Source organism: Hetaerina americana, unplaced genomic scaffold (assembly GCF_022747635.1).
Source record: "Hetaerina americana unplaced genomic scaffold, ioHetAmer1.1.p SCAF_6, whole genome shotgun sequence".
Lineage (NCBI taxonomy): Eukaryota > Metazoa > Arthropoda > Insecta > Odonata > Calopterygidae > Hetaerina > Hetaerina americana.
In genome coordinates, this window is record NW_027287205.1 from 50,231,740 (window position 1) to 50,254,210 (window position 22,471).

At 34.4% G+C, this 22,471-nt stretch overlaps 1 protein-coding gene across 4 annotated transcripts in view; it reads left to right on the forward strand.

The window, feature by feature from the left end:
- The first annotated feature begins 317 nt into the window (after window positions 1-317).
- The window catches only part of Crag (DENN domain-containing protein Crag), a 71,624-nt gene continuing 49,470 nt past the window's right edge, over window positions 318-22,471 (forward strand). For all 4 annotated transcript variants that reach the window (XM_071593777.1, XM_071593778.1, XM_071593779.1 and 1 more), the window contains exons 1-15: window positions 318-438; window positions 844-1,166; window positions 3,528-3,624; window positions 8,325-8,444; window positions 9,385-9,508; window positions 9,801-9,870; window positions 12,420-12,592; window positions 16,431-16,660; window positions 17,196-17,321; window positions 17,402-17,546; window positions 19,558-19,733; window positions 19,824-20,010; window positions 20,109-20,250; window positions 20,351-20,496; window positions 20,926-21,051. In XM_071593777.1, the coding sequence (XP_071449878.1) occupies window positions 962-1,166; window positions 3,528-3,624; window positions 8,325-8,444; window positions 9,385-9,508; window positions 9,801-9,870; window positions 12,420-12,592; window positions 16,431-16,660; window positions 17,196-17,321; window positions 17,402-17,546; window positions 19,558-19,733; window positions 19,824-20,010; window positions 20,109-20,250; window positions 20,351-20,496; window positions 20,926-21,051 (2,067 nt within the window). In that variant the 5' untranslated portion in view covers window positions 318-438; window positions 844-961. The remainder of the gene's footprint in view (window positions 439-843; window positions 1,167-3,527; window positions 3,625-8,324; window positions 8,445-9,384; window positions 9,509-9,800; window positions 9,871-12,419; window positions 12,593-16,430; window positions 16,661-17,195; window positions 17,322-17,401; window positions 17,547-19,557; window positions 19,734-19,823; window positions 20,011-20,108; window positions 20,251-20,350; window positions 20,497-20,925; window positions 21,052-22,471) is intronic.

The following is a 22,471-nucleotide window of genomic DNA, read 5'->3' on the forward strand; positions in this document are numbered from 1 at the left end:
AATTACTCGAAATATCTGTTTTCTAATATTGTATGAGGTAATAGAGCACTCTCAAATTGCCTGTCGATGCGTTGTACAATTTTCCAGAATGATACTTCGTTTTTGAACCATTGAGAACGAATTTTAAAGAATACCATAGCATATTTAATTATATAATTTTTAAATCAGGCAAAGATAATGCAAAAAACTCCTGATGCAAGAACGGTAATATCTAACTGAAGGCCATCGTTATATACCATTGAAATAACGCGCTCACAATTTAAGCAATTGATCCTTTGTTATGACGTCACGACCTTGAGATATTTAACATGGCTACATCGACAAAGCAGCAATGTTCATCGAGTGAAATGTGGTGCAGTAATACGTTTAAATGAATGTGATTCAGTAATTTAATTTTCTTGGTGGAGTAAGAAAGTATTCATCGAGCTGCGTAATACGGTGAGACCTGTTCAAAGTGAAACTAGAGCAATAAGAGAAACAGTGATATCACGATTCATTCAATATTCAAGTTCCTTAGAATGTTACCAATTTCAATTGACAGACCAAAATTACCCGTGTTTATGGGCAAAATTTTAATATTTATGGGATTCTCGCACTTATTGTTACATTCGTTAATCACCGTGTTTCATGCGTAGAAAATGTTGATTTGTTTTTGTTTTGATTTCCAATTGAAAATGTGGATGTATACATTCATTGGTATTTTATGAGTGTGTTCAGTTACATCGCTGTTTTATGCTATTTTCCCTCCCACACGAAATCAATTGGTTACCTGCTAAAACGTCGTTGAATATATTCCAAACCGTTGCCGAACTTGCGTATTACCATTCATTCGTGACTTTGCAGAAAACCTTGGGATATTGTCATGGAAAAAACTTCAATAATTACTGCTCTTCATATGAAGACTGAGAGAAGGTGATTTCGGTTTGGTGGCTGGGGAAAATTTGGTTGCTCACGTAAGAGGATGGATGAGCGACGGGTGGCTGACTACTTTGTTGTGGCTGGCCTCCCAAAGGAGAATCCCCAGCCCCTGGATGACTTTTCAAGGGATGGTGCACACCTCAAACCAACCCACAATCAAGCTCCAATAACTGATGTTACTGTGATCTTCCGGTCGTTAGGAGAGCGGTGTCCTCAAGGCTTCACTTGTATAGATACAACACCATCAGGTACCGACTTCTTTAATTGTTTTTAGCTAATTTAATTATTTTGTAGTGAATTATTTATTTTATGCTGATTTTTATCAGATTTTTACGTTGTTCATAACTATTCTGGTCCCTGATATAGAACATTAAATTGATATCATCCATTAGATAAGTGAATCTTATCATCACCAAAGGTGGAACCGGATATTGTATGTGAGAGCACCTTCACAGCTAATTGAAAGTCATCATTCGTGTTCTTCATCATAGCGGCGTTGACGGATATAATTTCAAACGAGCATAAAACCCCCGCCATTCGAATCCTATATGTTTTTGTACTGAAATAAACTTCAATAAAAACTACAGGGGTACATGTATTAGGTAGATTTTTACAGTAGTAAGGAAACTTGTATAGGGGTTCTTTGATAAATCAGTGTTGTTCACAATATTTGTAGTATTGTATCTTTTGTTTTTCTCTTAATCATAGCGAAAAATTTAGACAATAACCCAGATTTTCTCACCACTGTCAAATTTACGACCGATGATCAAATCTACAGTGATTAAAGGCTTTCTTTAATTTTTCATAGCTTTCAAAACATGCATTGTGAAGTTTTACGTGTACGAATCCACTTTCACTACACACTTACAAGATATCTTTGGAATGTAAGATTATTTTGCATGATTTACGTATATTTTTGTGTATATTTCTAACATCGATGTAAATAAATTCCCCATGTTTGATTTCTTCTTCCACCTAATGATATTTTAAATAACTTACTTGAAAAAAATATAGTTGAAAATATTTTTCAAATTCCTTTTTTTTGTACTCAATTGTATTGTCTTCTCCATGAAGACATATATGATAATAATAGAGTAGTTACTTGCTCCATGTGTCTTAACTATACTTTTGGGCTCTGGTGATATCAAAGCTGGCCAAGAATTGGCCTCTTACGATTGATATTGTTTACCAATATGGTTACTGTATCACATTTATTCACAGTAAAGTGGTTTCTTTTAATTCAGTTGGAGGGGTTTCAACGGGAATAACCTTTGTAAAAGGGTTATTCCCATAAATAATGTAAATAAATAAATGAACTATTTCAGCAGCGTAATTGTTAGAGGAACCCAAGAGGGCCAGGTATATATGTTTACAGACCGACCAAAAACTCAGTCCTCAATGTGAAAGTTGGTTTTTAGGTGAATATAAAACTGGCTTGATTCTAAACTCAATGATTTGAAATAGTTTATTTTTTAATAGGAGACTCAGTTGCTTTTAATAAGAAACTAGCAATTTTCCAGCTAGTTTTGTTGCCATGAAAATCACACATTTTTTTGACATAAACCACCTAGATTTGAGCCCAGGATTAATATGCCTTTCTGTTGTAATTTTATTAAGTCTTTACTTCAGCCAGAATCTCATCGTCAATTTTAATAGTTGAATTATGGACAGGTGTTAAGAATTATTGTTAGATGTATACAATTCTTGAAATTTGAGTAAAATGCACAGAAACATGAGAACCTATACAAAATTTAACAGGCATTGTATTTTTGTTGTCATTAATAAAAATAAAAGTCTCATCTGAGTTACAATGCATACTGTTCATTAATAATAAATATATTACCAGTACCAAATGTAATTGATTGGAAATGAGTAATATATCCATTGCTAAAATGATGTCAATTTGTTATTTTTAATGAATTGAGATGTTCGTACAAAACATTGGTGTTTACATTTCTTTATTTGTTCTTGGTCATTAGCTACTGTTATATGTCTCTTCAAACACCTTTGTGCCTTTAGGGGCATCAAAGAAAAGTAATAGCCACCACAAGGTTTTGATTGCATGACCTAATTAGGTATCAAGTCATAAACCAGCCACAATACTCTACCAAGGCCAGCTTGATTATTCAGATGCTATCTTACCATGTTTAGCCATGTGTTTCGTAACATACTTTCCATGTAACATTTGGATTTATTTTACTATGAATGTTACCATTTCAATTTCTAGTTAAAAATAGGTAATCTTAGTGTTCAGAAATTGACTGAATTGGATGTTTTTCATTAACTGTAATCAGAATACACTTCAACTTGTATAATAATAAACTTATTATTAGTTGATAATTAACATTTTACAGCAAGAATTTTTTGCTGTTATCAATATTGTAATTTTCATGACAAAAAATAATTTAATGCATCACAGGTCATTTTATAAGAAATATTTAGCAAAATTTCTTGTATAATTTGCTCTTTCTCAAGCGTTATGCATTCCTTATCTATATTAGGAGCAGTTATTCATAGTATTGATTTAGGTGTATATATGCATATGTTTTTAAATTTCATAGAATATTTCTAATGTAATGAATATTTATTTATTTAATTTTCAACATCAGGGCAAAGTGGAGACTTAAACCATGGCAGCATTCGTAGTCCTGAAGTGTTTCTCTGCTACAGAAGAGGCAGAGATAAACCTCCTTTGGTGGATATTGGGTGAGTAGGATTTTGCATGACATTTTCAATTTCATTATACCAGGTCTACAAGTATGAAAAGAGAATTTTCAAAAATGGGAAGAATGATAATAAGAGCTTTATTCAATGTATGCTTCACTGCTAGTTAGACATTTTTCCCATCTTTCGGGTAATTTGTGGATACCACTCCATTAAGAATCTTTCCCTTTTGCCATGAACTATTCATCAAGCCAATTTTCCCCATCATCATATGAACCAAAGCGCTGCTCAGAAAGTGCGTGACCCATCAATGCAAACAAGTGGTAATCGGAGGCAGCCAAGTGTGGTATGTAAGCCGCATGAGGTAGAACTTCCCAGCTGAGTGCTTCCTATGTGTAGCGAACGGGATTTTTCATATGTGATACAGAATTGTCATGAAGAAAAATGACCATGTGTTGCCTCTTTTGGTATTCTGGTCTTTTTCAGACAGTTAACGGTTCAAATCAAACAATTGTTGTTGGTAGATATCAGTATTAACCGTTTTACTTGGTTTTTAACAGCTTGTAATAGACCACACCCTTCTGTTATAATCGATGGTTTCAGGCGTTATTTTATGGAATCGGTTCATTCTTAAGCGGATAAAATAATACTGGATAATAGGTGGGATAATAGGAGGCATAATAGGTGGAATTACAGAGTATTATTTTATCCGCTTAAGCACACCCTTCTGGTCCCACCGAACACAGAGCATCATCTTTCTGCTAAAGCAATTGAGTCTTGCGGTACATGGGAATGATGCGCCTGAGTCTACCTATGATTTTTGCACTTGGAATTCTCAAAATAAACCAACTTTTCATGTTCAGTAACGATGTGATGAAAAAATGACTTCCTTTTGTATTGTTTAAGCAAAATTTTGTATTTTTGAGAGGCAGATGAAGAGGTGCACCTCTCCATCTGCCTTATGTTCAACTCGTGTGGTGGTCTGCCAGCCTTCTGAATCTTTCCCAGATCTCATTGACAATTGCAAACAGCTTGTTGAATTGAACAGTTTCTCAATTACTCTGCGAGTTGTTTTTGTGTTTGTGAATCATCTTCGTCCAACAATGCTCGCAATTCTGCATCTTCGTATCTTTTTAATGGTTTTCCATGCTCCTTGTTTGCAAAATCAAAGTCACCACTTTTGAAATGCTGAAACAATCTTGCAATAAATATCTTGCAATGGGGCATGTTCACCGTAAGTTTCTCAAAGTAATCGGTATGATTCAGCAGCAGTTTTTTTCAAATGAAATAAAAAAATTAATGTTGTCCAGGAATGATCTTTGTTTGGTATAAATTTCAACATATTGAACTCCACAACTCTATACAAACCCATTTTCAATTTATGACTCATGCATGTCTGACACTCGTTGATGGCACTACAAAATGGTGTCAAATCTTAATACTATAAACTGCATTGGTACACCATCTGTTTTCTGAAATCCACGTTTCATACTTGTACACCTGGTATATGTATATATGAGGGCGATTCGTAAAGTAAGGTCTCCAATTAAAAATCAAATTTATTCTCAACTTTGCGTACATCGTTGGAAAGGTTGAGCATTTAGCTATTTTTCTACATAGTTGCCTTGATGATCAATCACTTTTTGCATCCTTGTGAGCAGCTTTTTAATACCGGCGTCATACCTACCTCCCGCTGCTTTGCGAAGCCAACTGATGACTGCTTCTCTGATATAAATTCATTGCCATCTAGTGACAGTGTACGGTGAGAAGTGTATGGACATTAAAAACATGCGGAAGTGGTGCAGGGAGTTTTTGATGGCCGGGAAAACGTCCACGATGAGCAGCGGTCGGGGCGGCCGAGTTAGCCGGAAACAACGGTGGCTCCAATTGACAAGATGGTGCGCAATAACTGGAGAATTATCCTTCATCAGATAAAGGTAGCCCTTGATGAAGAGAGTGACTACTTCTCTGTGCAGAATATTGTGTCGGAAGTCCTCGGTTACTGCAAGGTGTCTCAGCAAAGGAGTGTGTTTGCATCATGACAGTGCACTTGTCACATCAAACGACCACCATACTCAATGAATTCGGCTGCGATATCATCGACCACCCTCCTTACAGCCCGGACGTTGCCCCCAGCGACTACCACTTGTTTCCCGCTCTCAAAAAACACCTTGGAGGACAAAAATTCAAGTCAGACGAGAAAGTGTGAGAAGCAGTCGTCAGTTGGCTTCGTGACGTGGCGGGAGAAAGGGAAGATGCTGGTATTAGAAAGCTGGTTACAAGGATGCAAAAAGTGATTGATCGTCAAGACGACTATGTAGAAAAATAGCTAAATGCTCAGCCTTTCCTACGATGTACACAAAGTTGAGAATAAATTTGATTTTTCATGAAAAAAATAGGAGACCTTACTTTTCGAATCACCCTCGTAGTTTTTGGCTGACTGTAGCGTGAACTTGGAATAGAAAGAAGTTGAGTAGTTTTGTAGTCTTCCATTGGTATTCTACCATTTAAAGTAGGTTTTGTATGCACACAAACTAAATGTGGCTGCATTGCTTAGCTTTGTGTAACAAGAAAAAACCTGTCTCCCCAAACTGCATTTAAGCTATTCTTCAATCCTGCATACTTTCTATTCTCATCTATTCATGCATATCCTTTTCCTCTCCCTAACTTGCCTCCCTAATGTTTGCCCCTCTATCGCAGCCCTCCATATCTAACTGTCCATAAAAATGGTCTGTACCCACCTTCACTGTATCCCACTCTCTTCAGTCACACAGTCCACTCTCTTCCCTCCCACTATACCTAGTACTTCCCTGTTGGTTTTTTTTGTTCATTTTACCTTTTCCATTTTTCTCCACACCCACTTTACAAAAGCCTACCATCTACGCTTCTCCAATCATCTTGCTTCTACAACCATGTTTCTGCAACATACAAAACCACACTTCATATCAAAGTTTAAAAAAAGTCTTTTCCTGACATCCTTACTCGATTTCCGGTCATCTTTTCCTTTGTAGTCAAAATATTTTTCTTGATGCAATTCTTCTTCTTACACCCCTTTGAACACCTTATGCCCCTCATACTACTTTGGCCATATTGGTCCATAACACTTCTGAGATTGGTAAACTTTTCCTTCTGCTCAAGTTTTTGCCATTGTATTTTGATTTTTAACTTCACCTTTATATTTCTTGAAAACCTCATAATCTTTGTTTTGTGTGCTTTGATTCTCATCCTATACCTATGGCACTGATTTTATCACTTGATTTTAACTTATGACAGTAGGCAACAGGAAACTGTTGAAGTATCAGATGTAACAATATTATGCCATATTTCATATAGGCCAAAAACATGAATTCATTTGTTTCCCACACCAAGTATATTTTTCAATGATCATATGATTTTGGTTTCTGGAAATAATAGACTGACGTTTAGTATTGCTCCATTTTAAAATAACATCCATTTATTCCATGAAAATCTCTTCCCTCAGTTTATGTTATCATTCTTGATCTGCTGCTGGCAACCCACTCTGATGTTTCCAAAACCTAGTTCCTCACTAATGACCCATCCCTGGTCCGCTTGGTAAGATGTCAGTTGGGTGAATTTGACTCAAGCACATCCATAACGATAAGTTGATTGGGTTTTGGTCGGTGGGAATGAATCACTGATCATTAGTTGTGACTGTACCTTTATGAAGTATTTTATAATTATCATTTTCAGTGTAGGTTTTGCAAATAGTTGTCCCTTGCCTTGGTGAGGGAATACAAGACAACAGTATCATTAGTACCCGTATTTACATACGTATTACTCTAATTCAGGTCATTATGCCAAAAAACAACTTATCTGAGGGTCAGTTATTAGCTAAATCAGAATGTAATTTTGTTGAAAAAATTATCTGATTAGATTCGTTAAATACGGCTCATTGAATGTTGATTGATTGATAAGAAAACCCTGCTTCATATTTCCATTCTATATGTGTAACTATATTTGTTTAATTTCACCAATCTATTCTTATATTACTCTCTACTTAAGTTTTAACGTGCCTGCTACTCCCTGACCTGCTTTTTGAGTGATGTCAGTTTCATTTAGAATTAAGTATTATAGCTTCTCTTTTAGAGTTCTACGTAGTATGGTATATAGGTTGGCATCATCAGAAAGGAAGCTACAATTTAACAAGTTTTATGATAGAAAAAGCTATTAAGTTTAAAAGTATACTCATCTAATCATTAGCAATAATACAAATTTTACCTGAGGATTTCAAGTGCTTATGATGCAGTAGAAACAATATCTTGGGACGTACTTGGGATATTTCTGCAAATGTGGAGTTCTAGGTGTGATAGGTCTCACTTGAATGTGATAATGCAATGTTGGAGCATATCTTTTGTAATTGTTTGTTGAGGTCCAGTATCCATTCCAGTCAAAACATTTAAAATTCTGATGTTGCATTTTTTTGTTTTACTTTCCCCCTCAGTATTTCCGCTTGGTTCATAGTCTTGTGAAAACTCTTAATGATGTTGCTGTCATGTTCACTGTTGCATGACTTTGCTTGCATTAGTTGCTGTTTAGAGAACAGGACTTCCTTGTTTTAATATCCGTGAACTAATGACTGGACATTCTTGTATAATTTTTACAACCCACGTACTTAACATGCACAGGTATCTTGTTTACTACATAAGCCTTGATATATATGCCATTTATATCATGTAAGCATTAAATGAGGAAGTAACAATGATTGTAAATTTTTCTTTTAGTGTCATGTATGAAGGGAAGGAACGTCTCATGGCAGATTCAGAAGTTGTTCTCTCAACACCCAGCGGACTTGCAGCTAATGTTAACAACTCAGGGGCCAAAATCTTTGTCACCTACAGAAGGTAATCTGCAAATGAGCAATCAGTATTTTTTCTAGATTTTATTTCTTGTTATCAATTATTATAGGAGGATTATTACCATGTATACTTGTGCATAGGCCAACCCCTAAATTTTCCCTTAAAATTTCCATAGTTTTTGCATATCCAGTGTTTAAGTTGATACTACTGTTTTCATAATTATTAAATGCTACCTAGTTTATTCTCCATGTTTCAGTGATAATGACTAAAAGAAATATAACTCGATGCCTTAAATGATAATAATCAAGTTGGAAATAATTGATATTTATTTAAATTATTTTGATGTATAGTATGTACGGTATTGACCTTTGGTATCAATGTGGTGATTTTGAAATCTGAAATTCACAGCCAGTGGTGTGATTATTGCATCAATGCTACTGCTACAATTGTTTGCTTCTACTGATTATTTCAACAAGTGACAGCAAGTCATAACTTTGACGTTATTATTATATGGCAGTACATTTCCAAAGGTGACCTTGTAGAGGTCTAACTCACATCTCAAATAACATCTTCTTTAACTCGATATAAAAACTTCTCCAGCAAATGCAGCCCCGCGGTTTTTTAATTGAAAGTTTGTATATAAGATGGATCTATATGTGTATTTATGTATGGTATTTCTTTTAATTCATTCAAAATTTATTTTATTCAAGCTAGTTAATACTGAATAACAACATGCAAACATTTTTTCTTAATATTTAGGAATTGTGGTCAATATTCTTAACTTGAATGTTTCTTTGTTTTTTTTTACCTATCCTTTTACAGAGAAGAACATAGTGAGTAACCTTGGCAGCTGCTAGTACTTCTCAACAATTAATTCTTGGAAATCATGTATTATTGTTCTCTATGATATGCAGATGGAAACTGCATAATAATTATTTCTAAGCTGTCCTTGGTATTTTTTTAAATCTTTGTCCTTTATTCGTAGGGCACCTGAATCAATGCCCTGCAATGAACTTGTTGTGACAGATATTTGTGTCATCTTGGCAAACAAAGGTGAAACAGCTCCACATGCCTTTTGTATGATAGAAAAAACCTTAAACAAAGGAATGGTATGTGACAATAAATCATTATTAAGTAATATTTTCTGTATACATAGCTTTGTAGCATTCTTGTATTAGTATAGCTAGATGTCCTATTGTTAATCACGTAGTTTTTGAAGAATAATGTCAATGAAACCAATTGCATATATTTGGTTAAGATGGTGATCATTCAATTTTTGAATTCATGCTTTATATTTGTAACAAAGCTTGCATAATTTGACAATGTAGAGTGCCCACATTTGCCTTTTTGTCATTAATTTTTTATTTTTTGCAAGTTAAAATAATCATCTTTCATTTTCAGGTTGGGTCAGACGTATACCTATGCTACAAGAAATCAATGAATCGTGCTAATCTCCTGTCATACAAACCTGGTATGTATGCACTTTATAAAACTATGACTCTATGGTTTGATAATTGTAATTTATAGCTGAGGGTGCATAACTGCTGGATGTATTTGAATATAGTTTCAATTATGCATATGAAAATGTATTGCATTGATAAAAAGTTGCAGAGTGGAATAGACTTGGGTTTCAAAGTAATATTTTGCCGTAGGATAAACACAGCAAGGGTAACCTTTATGGCATTTATGTTATGAGACTGTTTGCTTCTGATTCTCCAAACTTATATTTTCACATGCTTTACACCTTTTTCTGTTTCCCATAAAAAATGTAAGAGAAGAATGTTTTAACCTGTAAAGATTTTGTCAATGTATTGCAGCTTTGTGACCTGTGGCCTTTGGTAATCTGCATGTATGTTTTGGGTACAGTGGAACCTCGATTAACAAGAAACTTGCGTAGCAAGTAGTTCACATAATGAGCAAAAATGTTTTAAAAAATTGCTTGCTTAGCAAGTGATGAGTAAAGGGGAATTCCCAGAATGATTGCATCCCTGCTGCTTCAGTTTGTGTTTAGCACTCGTTCTGCTAGCACCTTAGTGTCACTAGTGATCACACATTTTTCCAAACTTGTGATTGGACATTATTTTTGACTTTTTTGTGTAAATGTTAATAATATTTTGTGCTTAGTTTTAATTATGTCTCCTAAGAAAAAGCTGCAAGAAGACAGTCTTGAGGGAATAAAAATAACCATAGAAATGAAAGGTAAAATTATTGAAAAGCAAGAACTAGGTGTTTGTGCGTGGCTAATCTCGAAAACACACAATTGGTGATAATTAACCATTTGCACTATCCTCCAGAAGAAGGAGAAAATTTAGGGCATAGATGCTTCAAAGGGAGTAACAAGAATATATACCTAATGGTTATTTATTCTCAATAATGCTGGAAGATTGGATCTTTATGGACAAACGAAAGCAATTACAAAGGGATGCTATTAATAAGAACATCAATTGTGAGAAGGAGGAATTTATTTAGGCCGACCCTGTATGGAAGACACCAGGATCATCAATTGTCAAGAAAGAAGTAATTGAGGGAAACCATGGGTAGTTAGAGAAGTTTAAGAGAATAACCAGCATCCAGAGCATTTTGAGGCATTGTGAAGCAGGGAGCTCTGACCCAAAGGCTGCAGAGAACTTCATCGGTGACTTCAAGAAGGTCTTAGGTTCTGAAGGTTACCTTCCGAACTGTTTAATTGTGACGAGATGGGTCTCCTCTGAAAAAAGATGCCAAAGTGAATCTATATAACTGCAGAGGAGAATGAATTGCTTGGCCGTGAGACATTGAAAGATTGTCTTACCCTGCTTTTTGTGACAATGCAATTAGCAATTTGAAAATCAAATCCCTTACCGTTCAGAAACTCGTGAGCCTTCAAGAGCATGAAAATCATGCTACTCACAAATCTCATCTTTTCATCCTATTTCCTGCCCTCATCCTTCTTTCACCCTCATCATCCATATCTCCACCCCATACACATGTATAGCACAGTTTTCTGTCATCCTACTTCTTAATGGGTGCAATCATACCTTCTTTTCCGTCACCCAGACCTCTTTTTTTCATCCCATGCTGTCATAAACTATAAAGCCGTGCCTTTCTTGGTGTTCCTGATGCTTGAATCATGTCTTCAGTTATTTAATCGGTTCCAGCTGATTTCCCTATTTAATGAACTTTCATACTTAGTGCCTGTCTTTTTAACTTCCTAACTTTTTCATCTTCATTATCTTTTATCTCCTACAATAGCTTCTCCAAATTTCCTTTACTTTAGCTTCTTCAGAGACAAGGCTATTATTGCAATCCCTAACATACCAAAGATCATTCTTTCCAATCTTCTGTATCTTATAAAATCTATCAATCTTTACTATCAGGAATTGATTTTTTATTTCCATTCACATTTTTCTCCCAGTGTTTGATTCATTTTTCCAACAACTTTATCTCTTCCTTCATGTTATTCTTGCTACTTTCTTTGCTAACTTTTATTCCTGCTTGATCTCTTCATTCTTGCTCTTCCAGTATGAACAGAATGCCCTATTCTCTTTTGCTGTGGCCTCCTTATATCATTATAACATTTATCCCCATCTCTTTTACACTTATTTCTATCTCGCACTTCATTTGTAGATCATATAATCAATATCTTGTACTTTCTGTATCTTGCCTTATCTGCATCCTGGAAACTACACTTCGGGTTAATTTTCCAAATTATTCTCACGTTTCAGGTTTTTTCAGACACCATGAGATTATTGTCTTTTCCTAATTTATAATTAACTGACCCCTTAATTTTTCATTATTAATAATGAAATCTCATAATAAACTTTATAATTTTATGCTTGACTTTGTGGAACTTATCCATTATGGAAAGAAAAATTCATCTTTGTTTAATGGAATTTACAAATATGCTTTTTTTTGTTCCTTTTCGTGTTGACCTAACTACTAATTACAATGTCACTAATCTATTTTCTCTAATTCTTTCAATAGGGGTTAAACTGTGCAAATGATTTTACTTTAATATTTCTGTATTTCATTTATTTATAGGTATCCTTGCTCGGTATCCACACATAGATCATGCCAACTTTCCATTCCCTGAATCTGTACCCATGTTTTGTTTACCAATGGGGTCAACCGTTGAATGCTGGCCTGCCAAAGCTACTCAACCCAGGCCCATTTTCTCAACATTTGTCCTCACTGTATCAGATGCCGCTGAAAAGGTAATTAAATTGTAACAATAATGGAGTTGTTTATCATGAGTGAATTCTTTCCTGACGATTTTTTCTGTTTTGTCACCATATCCTCAGTTCTTTTAATGCATCTACAAATTGAATAAATATTTTTCTGTTATTCAATTTGTCATCAATGCAAGGAAAAATGGTTGATCATAATATATGTATATATCATCTGCCCAAATATAAGCTGGTATTTACTGTTATAGTTTATAATGGCAAAATCACTCATCGCCTAAAATTTTGTCATCACAAAAAACTCTTTTGTTTCAGTCGGCTACATAATAAAATATAGAAAATAGCTACTTGTATTGTTTTTATTGCAATTGAAAGAAGTTTCTATTAATTTTAATTTTTAATTTGGATATCTATAGTTTAAATTATTGTACACAATAAACAGGATTAATGTGTATGTACAAGCAATTCAGTTTATTTGTAATATCTTAATATGTAACAAAGTTGAAATTTCTTATTTACTAATGGAAAAGAAAAATCACAAAATACATCAAATTTACCAGAGAATTATCATATATTATGTGTGTAAATTTTGCAGTGTTATAGGTCCTGCTGAACCATTCTGGGCTCATCAGCTTGTGCCTTTTTAAATTTACTGATAATGAGTTATTGAAAAAACTGTTGCTAAAACCTTCTTAAACTTCCTCCATAAATTTGAGGTTATTTAAATAATCCCTCAAATTGTTAAATGTTTGGGTTCAACATTTATTCCCTGGAACTCTTTGGAGTAAAATATATTGGTACTAAACATGTTTACTAATAATTTGATTGTGGGTTTTGATACTTAACTGTTTGAATTGTATATCATAAATTTAGAGACTTAGCCAGTTATTTTAGCTCAATCACTAACTGAATTTCATTTGATCAGGAACAGAAAAACACTGTACAGTATAATTAATTATGTAATGAATGATTTAAAATTTTTAACAGTACTTCTATTGAAAGGACAGTGTTCATATATCAATTTCTTGGCCTCCATATCCCTATACGAGGGCAATCCCAATAGTACCCAACCCAACAGAGAAAACAAAAATTTTGGAAAAAATTATTTAGTTTTCAACATAATCTCCTTTCAGCTCTACACATTTTTCCGAACAATGTTCAATAAGTCCGATACCCTTTTTGTAACAAGAATTGTCTTGCTTCTCAAAATAGCCACTAACCATCACTTCTTCATGGTTCTTTCACCACCGAGCCTTTTTTTTCAAGTTAATGAACAGAAAATAATCTGTGGGGGCTAAATCTGGCAAATAGGGTGCATCAGGTAGTAATTCAAATGTTAATTCATGAATTTTGGCCATTGCAATAACAGATTTGTGAGCTGGTGCATTGTCTTGATGAAACAACACTTTGTCTTAGCCAAATCCCGTCCCGTCCATCCCAAAAAACCGACGCCATGACCTTGCTTGCGGATGAAGCGGTCTTTGCCTTCTTTGGAGGCGGTTCTACTTTTTGAATCCATTGTTTTGATTGTTCTTTTTTCTAAGGTGTCAATAAATGGACCCATGATTCATACATAGTTATGAAACTGTGCAAAAATTCTGCTTTGCTGGTGTGAAACTTTGCTAAACACTCAATTGAAAAATCTTCATGACACTTGTTTTGGCTCGAGTGTGAGCAAATGCGGCATCTATCTTGCACACAGCTTTCTCATGTCCAAATTTTCACTTAATATGCGATTTACTGCACTTTTTGAAATGCCTCTTATCTTTGCTAGCTCGCGCACTTTCCGTCAACTATCATCCAGTATCACTTAGTGGATTTTCTTCGTTTCTGGAGTCGTCACCTCATGTGGTCGACCAATGCGATGCTCATCTTGACAGCTCGTATGGCCTCGTTTTAACTCTGCTACCCAATATTTTACTGTTGTAAATAATGGAGCAGACTCATTCAGAGTAGAATCCAGTTCAACCTTTATATTGGTTGGGCTGAGGCCTTTCAAATATAAGTATTGTATCATTAAACGATGACCAATAATTTTCTTCATTTTCACAAATTCACTGAAAATGTTCACTATTGATGGTTACCAAACAAATACTAAACAACGTAGCGTCTTCAAACTTGAAACTTCTGCTTTATAGATTGCATTCTTTCTAATAGAGTGATATTTTTCAGACAGACAGATATTTTTTGGGTACTTCTAGGTCTTCCCACGTATATATATCGTATTTCCTAACCCTTGAGGCAGAATAGGGCATAAGACAAATTATGAGTTTTCATGTTAGAATTTAGGAACACTTATTGGATTGGGTCAAAAATTATCTTAATGTTAATATTTATAGGAAACAATTAGGAATGTTACATTAAAAAATTTGGCAGCTATATAAACATTTATCCATCATAGAATCCCAGAAATTTATCATCACTACTGCTAAAAACATGTATGCAGTTTATTTTCACTGTTGAATGTTTCAACCTTTCTTTTGCATTTAAACGGCAGTTTTTATTCTATTGTAGTTCTGGTATGCATGCGGAGACAATTCTGTTTGTGTAGCCTTCACACCGTAACATTCTCCCAGAAAAATTGGCTATATACACGGTCCATACAGTCAGTATTGGGAGTGGTTCCAAGAAATCAAAATTTATTGCAGTTATCATTACAATTACTTAATAATCTTCAAAATACATTTCTCCTGCATGAATACACTTAGTTTAGCACGTCTGCCACTCGTCTAAAGCAGCTGGAAGTCAGTTTCCGGAATACTGTTGAGAGCCGAGCCTAAAGAGCGACGAGAGAGCAGACCTAAATTTCTTGCAAAATTTCTACCCACGACATTTTTTGTTCCTCGCTCAAGACTTTCGGCACCAGCTTCACGCACACTTTCCTCATCGCTTGATCCTCTGTTACAATGGTGTGGACAGTTCTGACTGAAAGGCCGGTCTCTTCACTGATAAGGGCGATGGTTAAACGCCTGTCTGAGTTCAAAATGTTTTTCACTTTGGCCACCTGAGTATCGGTTCGAGCGGTCATCGGGCGTCTGACGCAGTGCTCACCTTTGACGAACTCCCGGCCTTTGTTAAACATTTGCTGCCACTCGAATACTCTTGTGCACCTTAAGGCATCATCCCCATAAGCCTGTTTTTCCCAGGTTTAACGCAAAACTTCACAGCGTAGCGTTGCTTGACAGTGCACTCCATGCTGCCACGACGACACTACAAACAATCACACGTCACAAAAACACGACACCTCCTGTCTCAACGCATATCTGTAGGGGACTGAACTTAAGTGCACCTGAGTGGTGCGGGACCCCTATAGCGAGCTGATCGGTCGGACCCCTATCCACCACTCCGGCAAGGAGACAGCAAATCAGTCATGATACATATTGTATGGACCCTGTACATTCCTGTCACTAATTTTGTTGATTCATTTAAAATCTTTTTGTTAAAACAGTAATCCTGTTCTTCCTGTGTTTTATCCAGTTTGTAACATGTTCCTTGAGCTTTGGCCATTTAGGAACACATGAACTTTTGATTGAGTAAGTTTTGTTACTCCTATCTGCATTCAGTAAATCAATTTTCTGCTTCCTCCATTCTCATACTCTCTTCTCAGTCTGAGGTGTGCCAAAATTCCTTTCAGCTGCCTTGTTTCCGTTTTCAGAAGGGTAATTCATGACTTCAGGTTTGCATTCAATACAGTATGACAATGCTTTCTTTTGATCCCATGTAGTTATTCTAATTTTAACTAGGTATGTGACACTTAGTTTCTTTGTGTAAAAGCACACTATATACTGTTTCAAGGCTTGCAATTTTGAATAATTGTCATTTTATTGTATTGAAATTAATTTTTAATGTATAATTTTTCCCGCTCTAGGTTTATGGTTCAGCTGTCACATTCTATGAACGCTACCCTCCAGAAAAACTGTCTGTTGATCAACAAAAGGAGTTTAATTTTGAAGTCCTGAGTGAAAATACCAAAACTGTTAATGTAAATAAATGCATTTGCCTTCTTTCCCATTGGCCCTTCTTTGATACCTTTGAGAAATTTCTCACATTTCTTTTTGAGATGACTAGTAATGGCCCTCACACAGTTCCTATTGAAAGGTAAGAATTCTGTAAGACTCTTAAATTTGTTCTTGTAAAAGTATTCGTTTTTGTTTTTGCTGTTTTTATTCATTGCAAAGTGGTATTTTAGTTGCAAAATTTGATATTTCCCATTGTTATTTTATTCGCCCGGAATGAAATTTATGGTATATTTCATGGGACTGCTTGTAAAATATTATTTTCTTCCCTGGAGATTACTATTTATTAAAATATATTCTGGTGATTGACTTTTTGTTTAAAAACTTCTTCCATAAAATTTGAAAAAAATACTAGTTAATAAAAAAAACAACAATGCATGTTCTCATATAATCCTGTGACTAAATTGATGTAAATGAGACTTTTTGAGATGTGTACACCAATAGTTTTGTTTGAAGAATTATTTGTATGTTATTGTTATATATTAGTTTGAGAAAAATGGAGTAGCATCTATGACTTGTTTTTTCTGGCTATCAACAGTTCTGAATTGCATATCAAAATTTTATGGTATATTCATATATGTTGCATTAATAAATTTCATGGGTTCATTTACTTTCAGGTATATATCATATTTTCTTGAAGATATTCCTTTCCCTTCCCCTCAGCGACCTAGCATTCTTATTCAACTCTCAGCAACATACAAGATTTTGTTGATGCAACCTGAGGATTTGCCCCTGCCAAGGAGGTTAGAATATATTTTAAATGTTTTCAAAGAAATTTTGAATTTTGTTGAAGTTATTAATTAAATTCTTTTTGATTTTTTAGTGGAGCAAGCTTCAGACTAATGTTAACGAATCTTGGACCAGACAATTGCTTGATTGTTTTGCTTTGTGCCCTCACCGAGCAAAAGTTGCTAGTTCATTCACTGAGGCCTGATGTGCTGACAGCTGTGGCCGAAGCAATCTCTATGGTTTGTATTGTTTTCTGCTATCCTGGAAAATTTGACGTAGCAAAATTGTGCAAAGAATGGTCGGTTTGAGAAAACCTGGCCTATTATGACTCATGGGAGAGGGTAAATATGTTCAGGAGAGGTTTCAAGTTCAAGGCTTATGTGCTGTGGCTGATTTTGGTTTTATTGAACTCAAGTTTCAAATGCTCCTAATTGAGAGGAAGAGTTTATATTCACTTTGGGTCATCATTCTCTGATAGTGTTATTACCTTGGTTGAGCATTCATAACAAAGATGAATTATAGGACTTGACAGGATGTGAAAAATCATAATTAATTTCAGCTTTGTTAGTTTGTCTTTCAGATATTTGAAAAACACACTTTTGATTTAATGGCATTATTTTATGACAAAAAAAGGATACGCAACAGAATCACAATGCCTAAATACAAGAAAAAAATGGACATTTAGATAGGAAAAATTTCATCTCAAGTTTGTCATTTAAGGACTCATCCTCACTTAAATACATTTTCCAATGCAGCCTTATACATGAGTTCATTTTAAATTCAATGGGAAATATGTTACATTTAAATGATTTAAGAAGTTTTTTGTGAATTTTGGTGGCTCTTACAAATATAGAGCATTTTATGATATTCAGGGGCACCTCAGCTCTTTATCTTAATTCCTTCTCGCCCACTGCTCATATCTCTATACCCAACTTTCCAATATATGTAATGGAAAGTCAGTTCATTCCCCTATTTTGAAATTTAAAAAAAATTAAGATGGTTTACTAGTAGGTTCATTGGCAACAAAATATTTGCCTCTTTCTCAAGTAATCAGTCTTGTTCACTGTGCCGCCGTCCACAACAAATTATATGTTTAAATACTAAGGTGTTTTCCTTTTTATGATTTCAAAGAACTTATGGATATGTTGCGACAGTTGCATCAGTGGATGACTCCTCGAAGTAATTTTCTTGGCATCTCCCATAATTCTTTGAATTTAGCACATTAACCTAAAAAAAACATCCAGTTGAGGATTCTTGAAAGGTATAATGGATGATTAAAAGCTTCAAATTTTATTGTTTGTTTAACTTATTTAAAAAACCAATACTGAAGGTACATTACACATTAGGTTTAATGGAGAAATGCATATGTCCTATGACACAAGACTTTGTTCCTTGTTTGTTTGAGAAAATTTGTGCATTTGGTGTGCTCAATGGCATTGTTGAAACTGTGCGCCTTTGAACTAATTTTACTATCATGTTGCTCCCCCTATGTAGGCTGTGATATGTTACATTAGAAATGCATCACAGTTAATATCCTGAGAATAAATTCATATCTAAAATTCAAAACTGAATATAAAAATGTTCATATTTTTATCAGTTTGTAAATTGAGGTATCTCTGAAAAGGTTAGAAGAGGGTCAAATATTCATATATCAGGTGATCTAATGAGTCCATTAAAAATGGCTGTAAGTGACTTTTTTTGCCATAAGAAATCTCTAGTAGATTTCCTCAGAAGATTAGATCTTACCAAAGATTGGAGTGAATTTAGGCAGCTTAGTAAACAATGTTTGAGGATATAATAGAGGTGATTCGCGGTATCTTTCTTATAATATTAATAACAGCTATAGATAGTTTTTCAGTTAGATGATTGATGTGAATGATCCAGTCATGATCCTCACTTACATGAAGGCCTAGTGTTTTAACAGTCATATAACAGAGGATTGAATTTGTCGCATGTTTATTAAAGAGGTTCCCAAAATATTGGCTTATGAAAAATTTCATTTTTAATTATTGATATTGTGTGTTTGAACATAATATTTCACTTTGCATTAGATATGTTGTAAAATGAAATAAAAGAAAAGAAATTATTTAGCCCCTCTTGGCATGCTTCTCACTTGAGTGGAACAATTTGTGTATTTAAAAAAATTAAATAATCTTATAAGCCAATTGTTACAGTTAATTGTTGCATTCCACCTCAGTTATAATGTGGAAAAAAGTTTCGTAGTTAATCTTCTGGTTGTTTCTGTTTCAGATTATATTTCCGTTTAAATGGCAGTGCCCATACATCCCTCTATGCCCACTTGGCCTTGCTGATGTCTTACATGCTCCCTTACCATTTCTTATTGGAGTGGACTCCAGATTTTTTGATTTATATGACCCACCTCCTGATGTCAACTGTGTGGATTTAGATACCAATAATATTACAATGTAAGTATAAATTTTGTCTCATGGATTGTGAAATACATGATATTAAAATGTGTTCATGACCAAAGAATTTGTTTTTTTCCAACATTATAGGTGTGAAGAAAAGAAATCTTTAACAGTAAAAATTCTTCCCAAGAAACCAGCACGATTTTTACGCTCAAGTCTCCAAAAGTCATATGAAAACTTAAGTCAACAACTTCGCAGTATGCAGCTTAACAAAGATGATGATTCAAGTAAAGATGGCAGCATAGATAGAGAATTTTTGAAGAAGAGAAAAGAGGTATTAATTATCCCTCAAATTGTATGAATTTTGTCTAATTTATATCCTGTAGATTTTCTGTAGTTAAAAATATTTTCTCATGCTCTATTTCTTTCTAGCATATAATGGAATTAGAGATACAGGGAGCATTTCTAAGGTTTATGGCCACAATTCTCAAAGGATACCGAGCATACCTATTGCCTATTACAAAAGCACCAACTGTTGGTACTACTGATCCAAATTCTCTTTTTGACCTTCATGGTAATTTGTATTGATAAATATGATAACTACGTAATTATAAGGAATTTTAAATGTGCTGATTAATTACTTGTATGTTTTTTTGTAAAACTCTCATCATTAGGTTTCCTGCGCTCTAGAGACAAAAATCACCACAAATTTTTTAACATGGTAATGAAGACGCAGATGTTCATAAGGTTCATTGAGGAAAGGTCCTTTGTGTCCGACATGGATGCAAGTCTTGCCTTTTTTGATGAGTGTACTGAAAAGGTAATGAAATTTGTGGATGGCTTAAACAATTTTGTAAATGAGAGCAACTATTGTGGAATTGTCACTTTGGCTGTTATTAGCTGAAAATTTATTCAGTTCAGTATAAATTAAGTATAGGCTTCTCAGTCAGATATTTTCCTGAACCAGAACTTATCAGATATTTTTTTTTCCTTCAGCGTTGATGATGAGAGGCTCTTTAATATTTCAATCAATTTTTCTTTGCATGGTCTTCCAATGACAACATTATTTTTCTTGTGTTATCTGTGATTTTTATTGTCCCTAGTCTCATGGAACTCATAACAGTAGATAATGGTAGTTAAGTGTAACTTGTCAATTAGTGCCATAAATTTTCATCTCTTGTACTGTACTTGTACTGAACTGTTTTTATATAAAGTTATCCTAAGGAACTAAAAAATATTCCTTATTTAGGTCGATAGTGATGATGCAGATTCACGTTTACTTGAGCTTGATGAGTCACATCAAAGTGAAAGAACTGTCTTTATTATGCCACCAGAACCACATGGCCTGCCACCTGGAGAAAAATATTCCTATGAGGTATTATCAATCCCAAAGATGGGATTTTCAAGTCCTGTTAAATTTCTTTTCATACTTATTTTCTTCCATTTTTATCTGTCGGGGTAATTCCTTTCTAATGAAAATCATTGCCTCTGTATATATTATATCATTGAAAAATTAGAAGACACTTTGAAAAACGGAAGAATTATTTGTTATATTTGCCTCGTTATTTTTAGTGTGTAGCTTACATGTGATTTGTTATGAATATTTCAAATTTATATTGTTTAAACCAGAATCAAGTTTTTATCTTTAAAAAATGACATTCACTTTTCAGTGGTGCCTCTTGTTAGCATTCCATTGCATTTTAAATACTTGTTAACTTTTAATGCCTGCCATCATTTTGTATCTTAATGTTTATCATAGGCAGTAGTAGCATCCAGCTGGGTAATGAAATTAGTAAGTAGGAAATACAAAGGGGTGAAACATTTATGACAATTATACTATTTATTTTTTAAATATGCTTATGCGCCTTTGTATGTGAATGGATTTGTTTATTAGAACATTGAAAAGTAATGAACTGTGGTCAGTGACATATATCATTCTTTATTTGTACATTTACAATTATCCGTGCCATCTTGGAAAGTGGCAATCAGAAAATTATTGGACAATGAGGTTTCAAATTTATTTGGTGATAACTCAAATTTCATGCATAATGTGATTGATTTTTTTCAATCAAATGCCTAATTAAATGTATGGATTAAAAATTGTGTGAATTGTACCTTTTCCAATAACTATTTATTAAATATTCATTACTTCATCTAACAGATGTTTAATATTTTGTTTTAATTGTTCTATTGACATTTGCTGAGAGGTTTAAATTTATCCAAGTCTCTGATAATAGACTGCATTAACTGCTTTTGTAGAGCAATAGAATGAGAGTAGATGGTGAATATTGAGAAAATTTCTTATGATGAAAATGCTCTTCTTGTATCATTGTAAAATATATTTTTATGATTTACTTACACTCTCGTTTAGTGTTGATGTGAGAAAATTAATCTCTGCACCAATTCCAAACCTTATGGAGTAGAATTTTCATTTTCTCAGTTATAGGTTGAGAATTATGAGTAGAGACAAAGCCAAAGATCATGGTTCTGAGACCCATGAGGGAATAGGAAATGTAGGTGAAGCAGGTGTGGAAGGAGTAGTAGTAGTAATTTTAGGGTAGCTTTTTTTAGCAATAGCTGAGGTAATTTGTGCTATTAGGGATGGATAGGGAAGAATGAAAGGGTGGAGAGAAACCCGGTGTTCGCATTAGCCTGCTCTTAACAAAAGGTGCCAAGGGTCCGCAGCTTAATGTCCCATCCGACAGATGGCCTACTCACTCTAAGTGCCCTCCACAAAGCACCTCAAGTAGGGATTGGTGTACCATTGAAAAATATCTGCCGCCTCTGGGATTCAA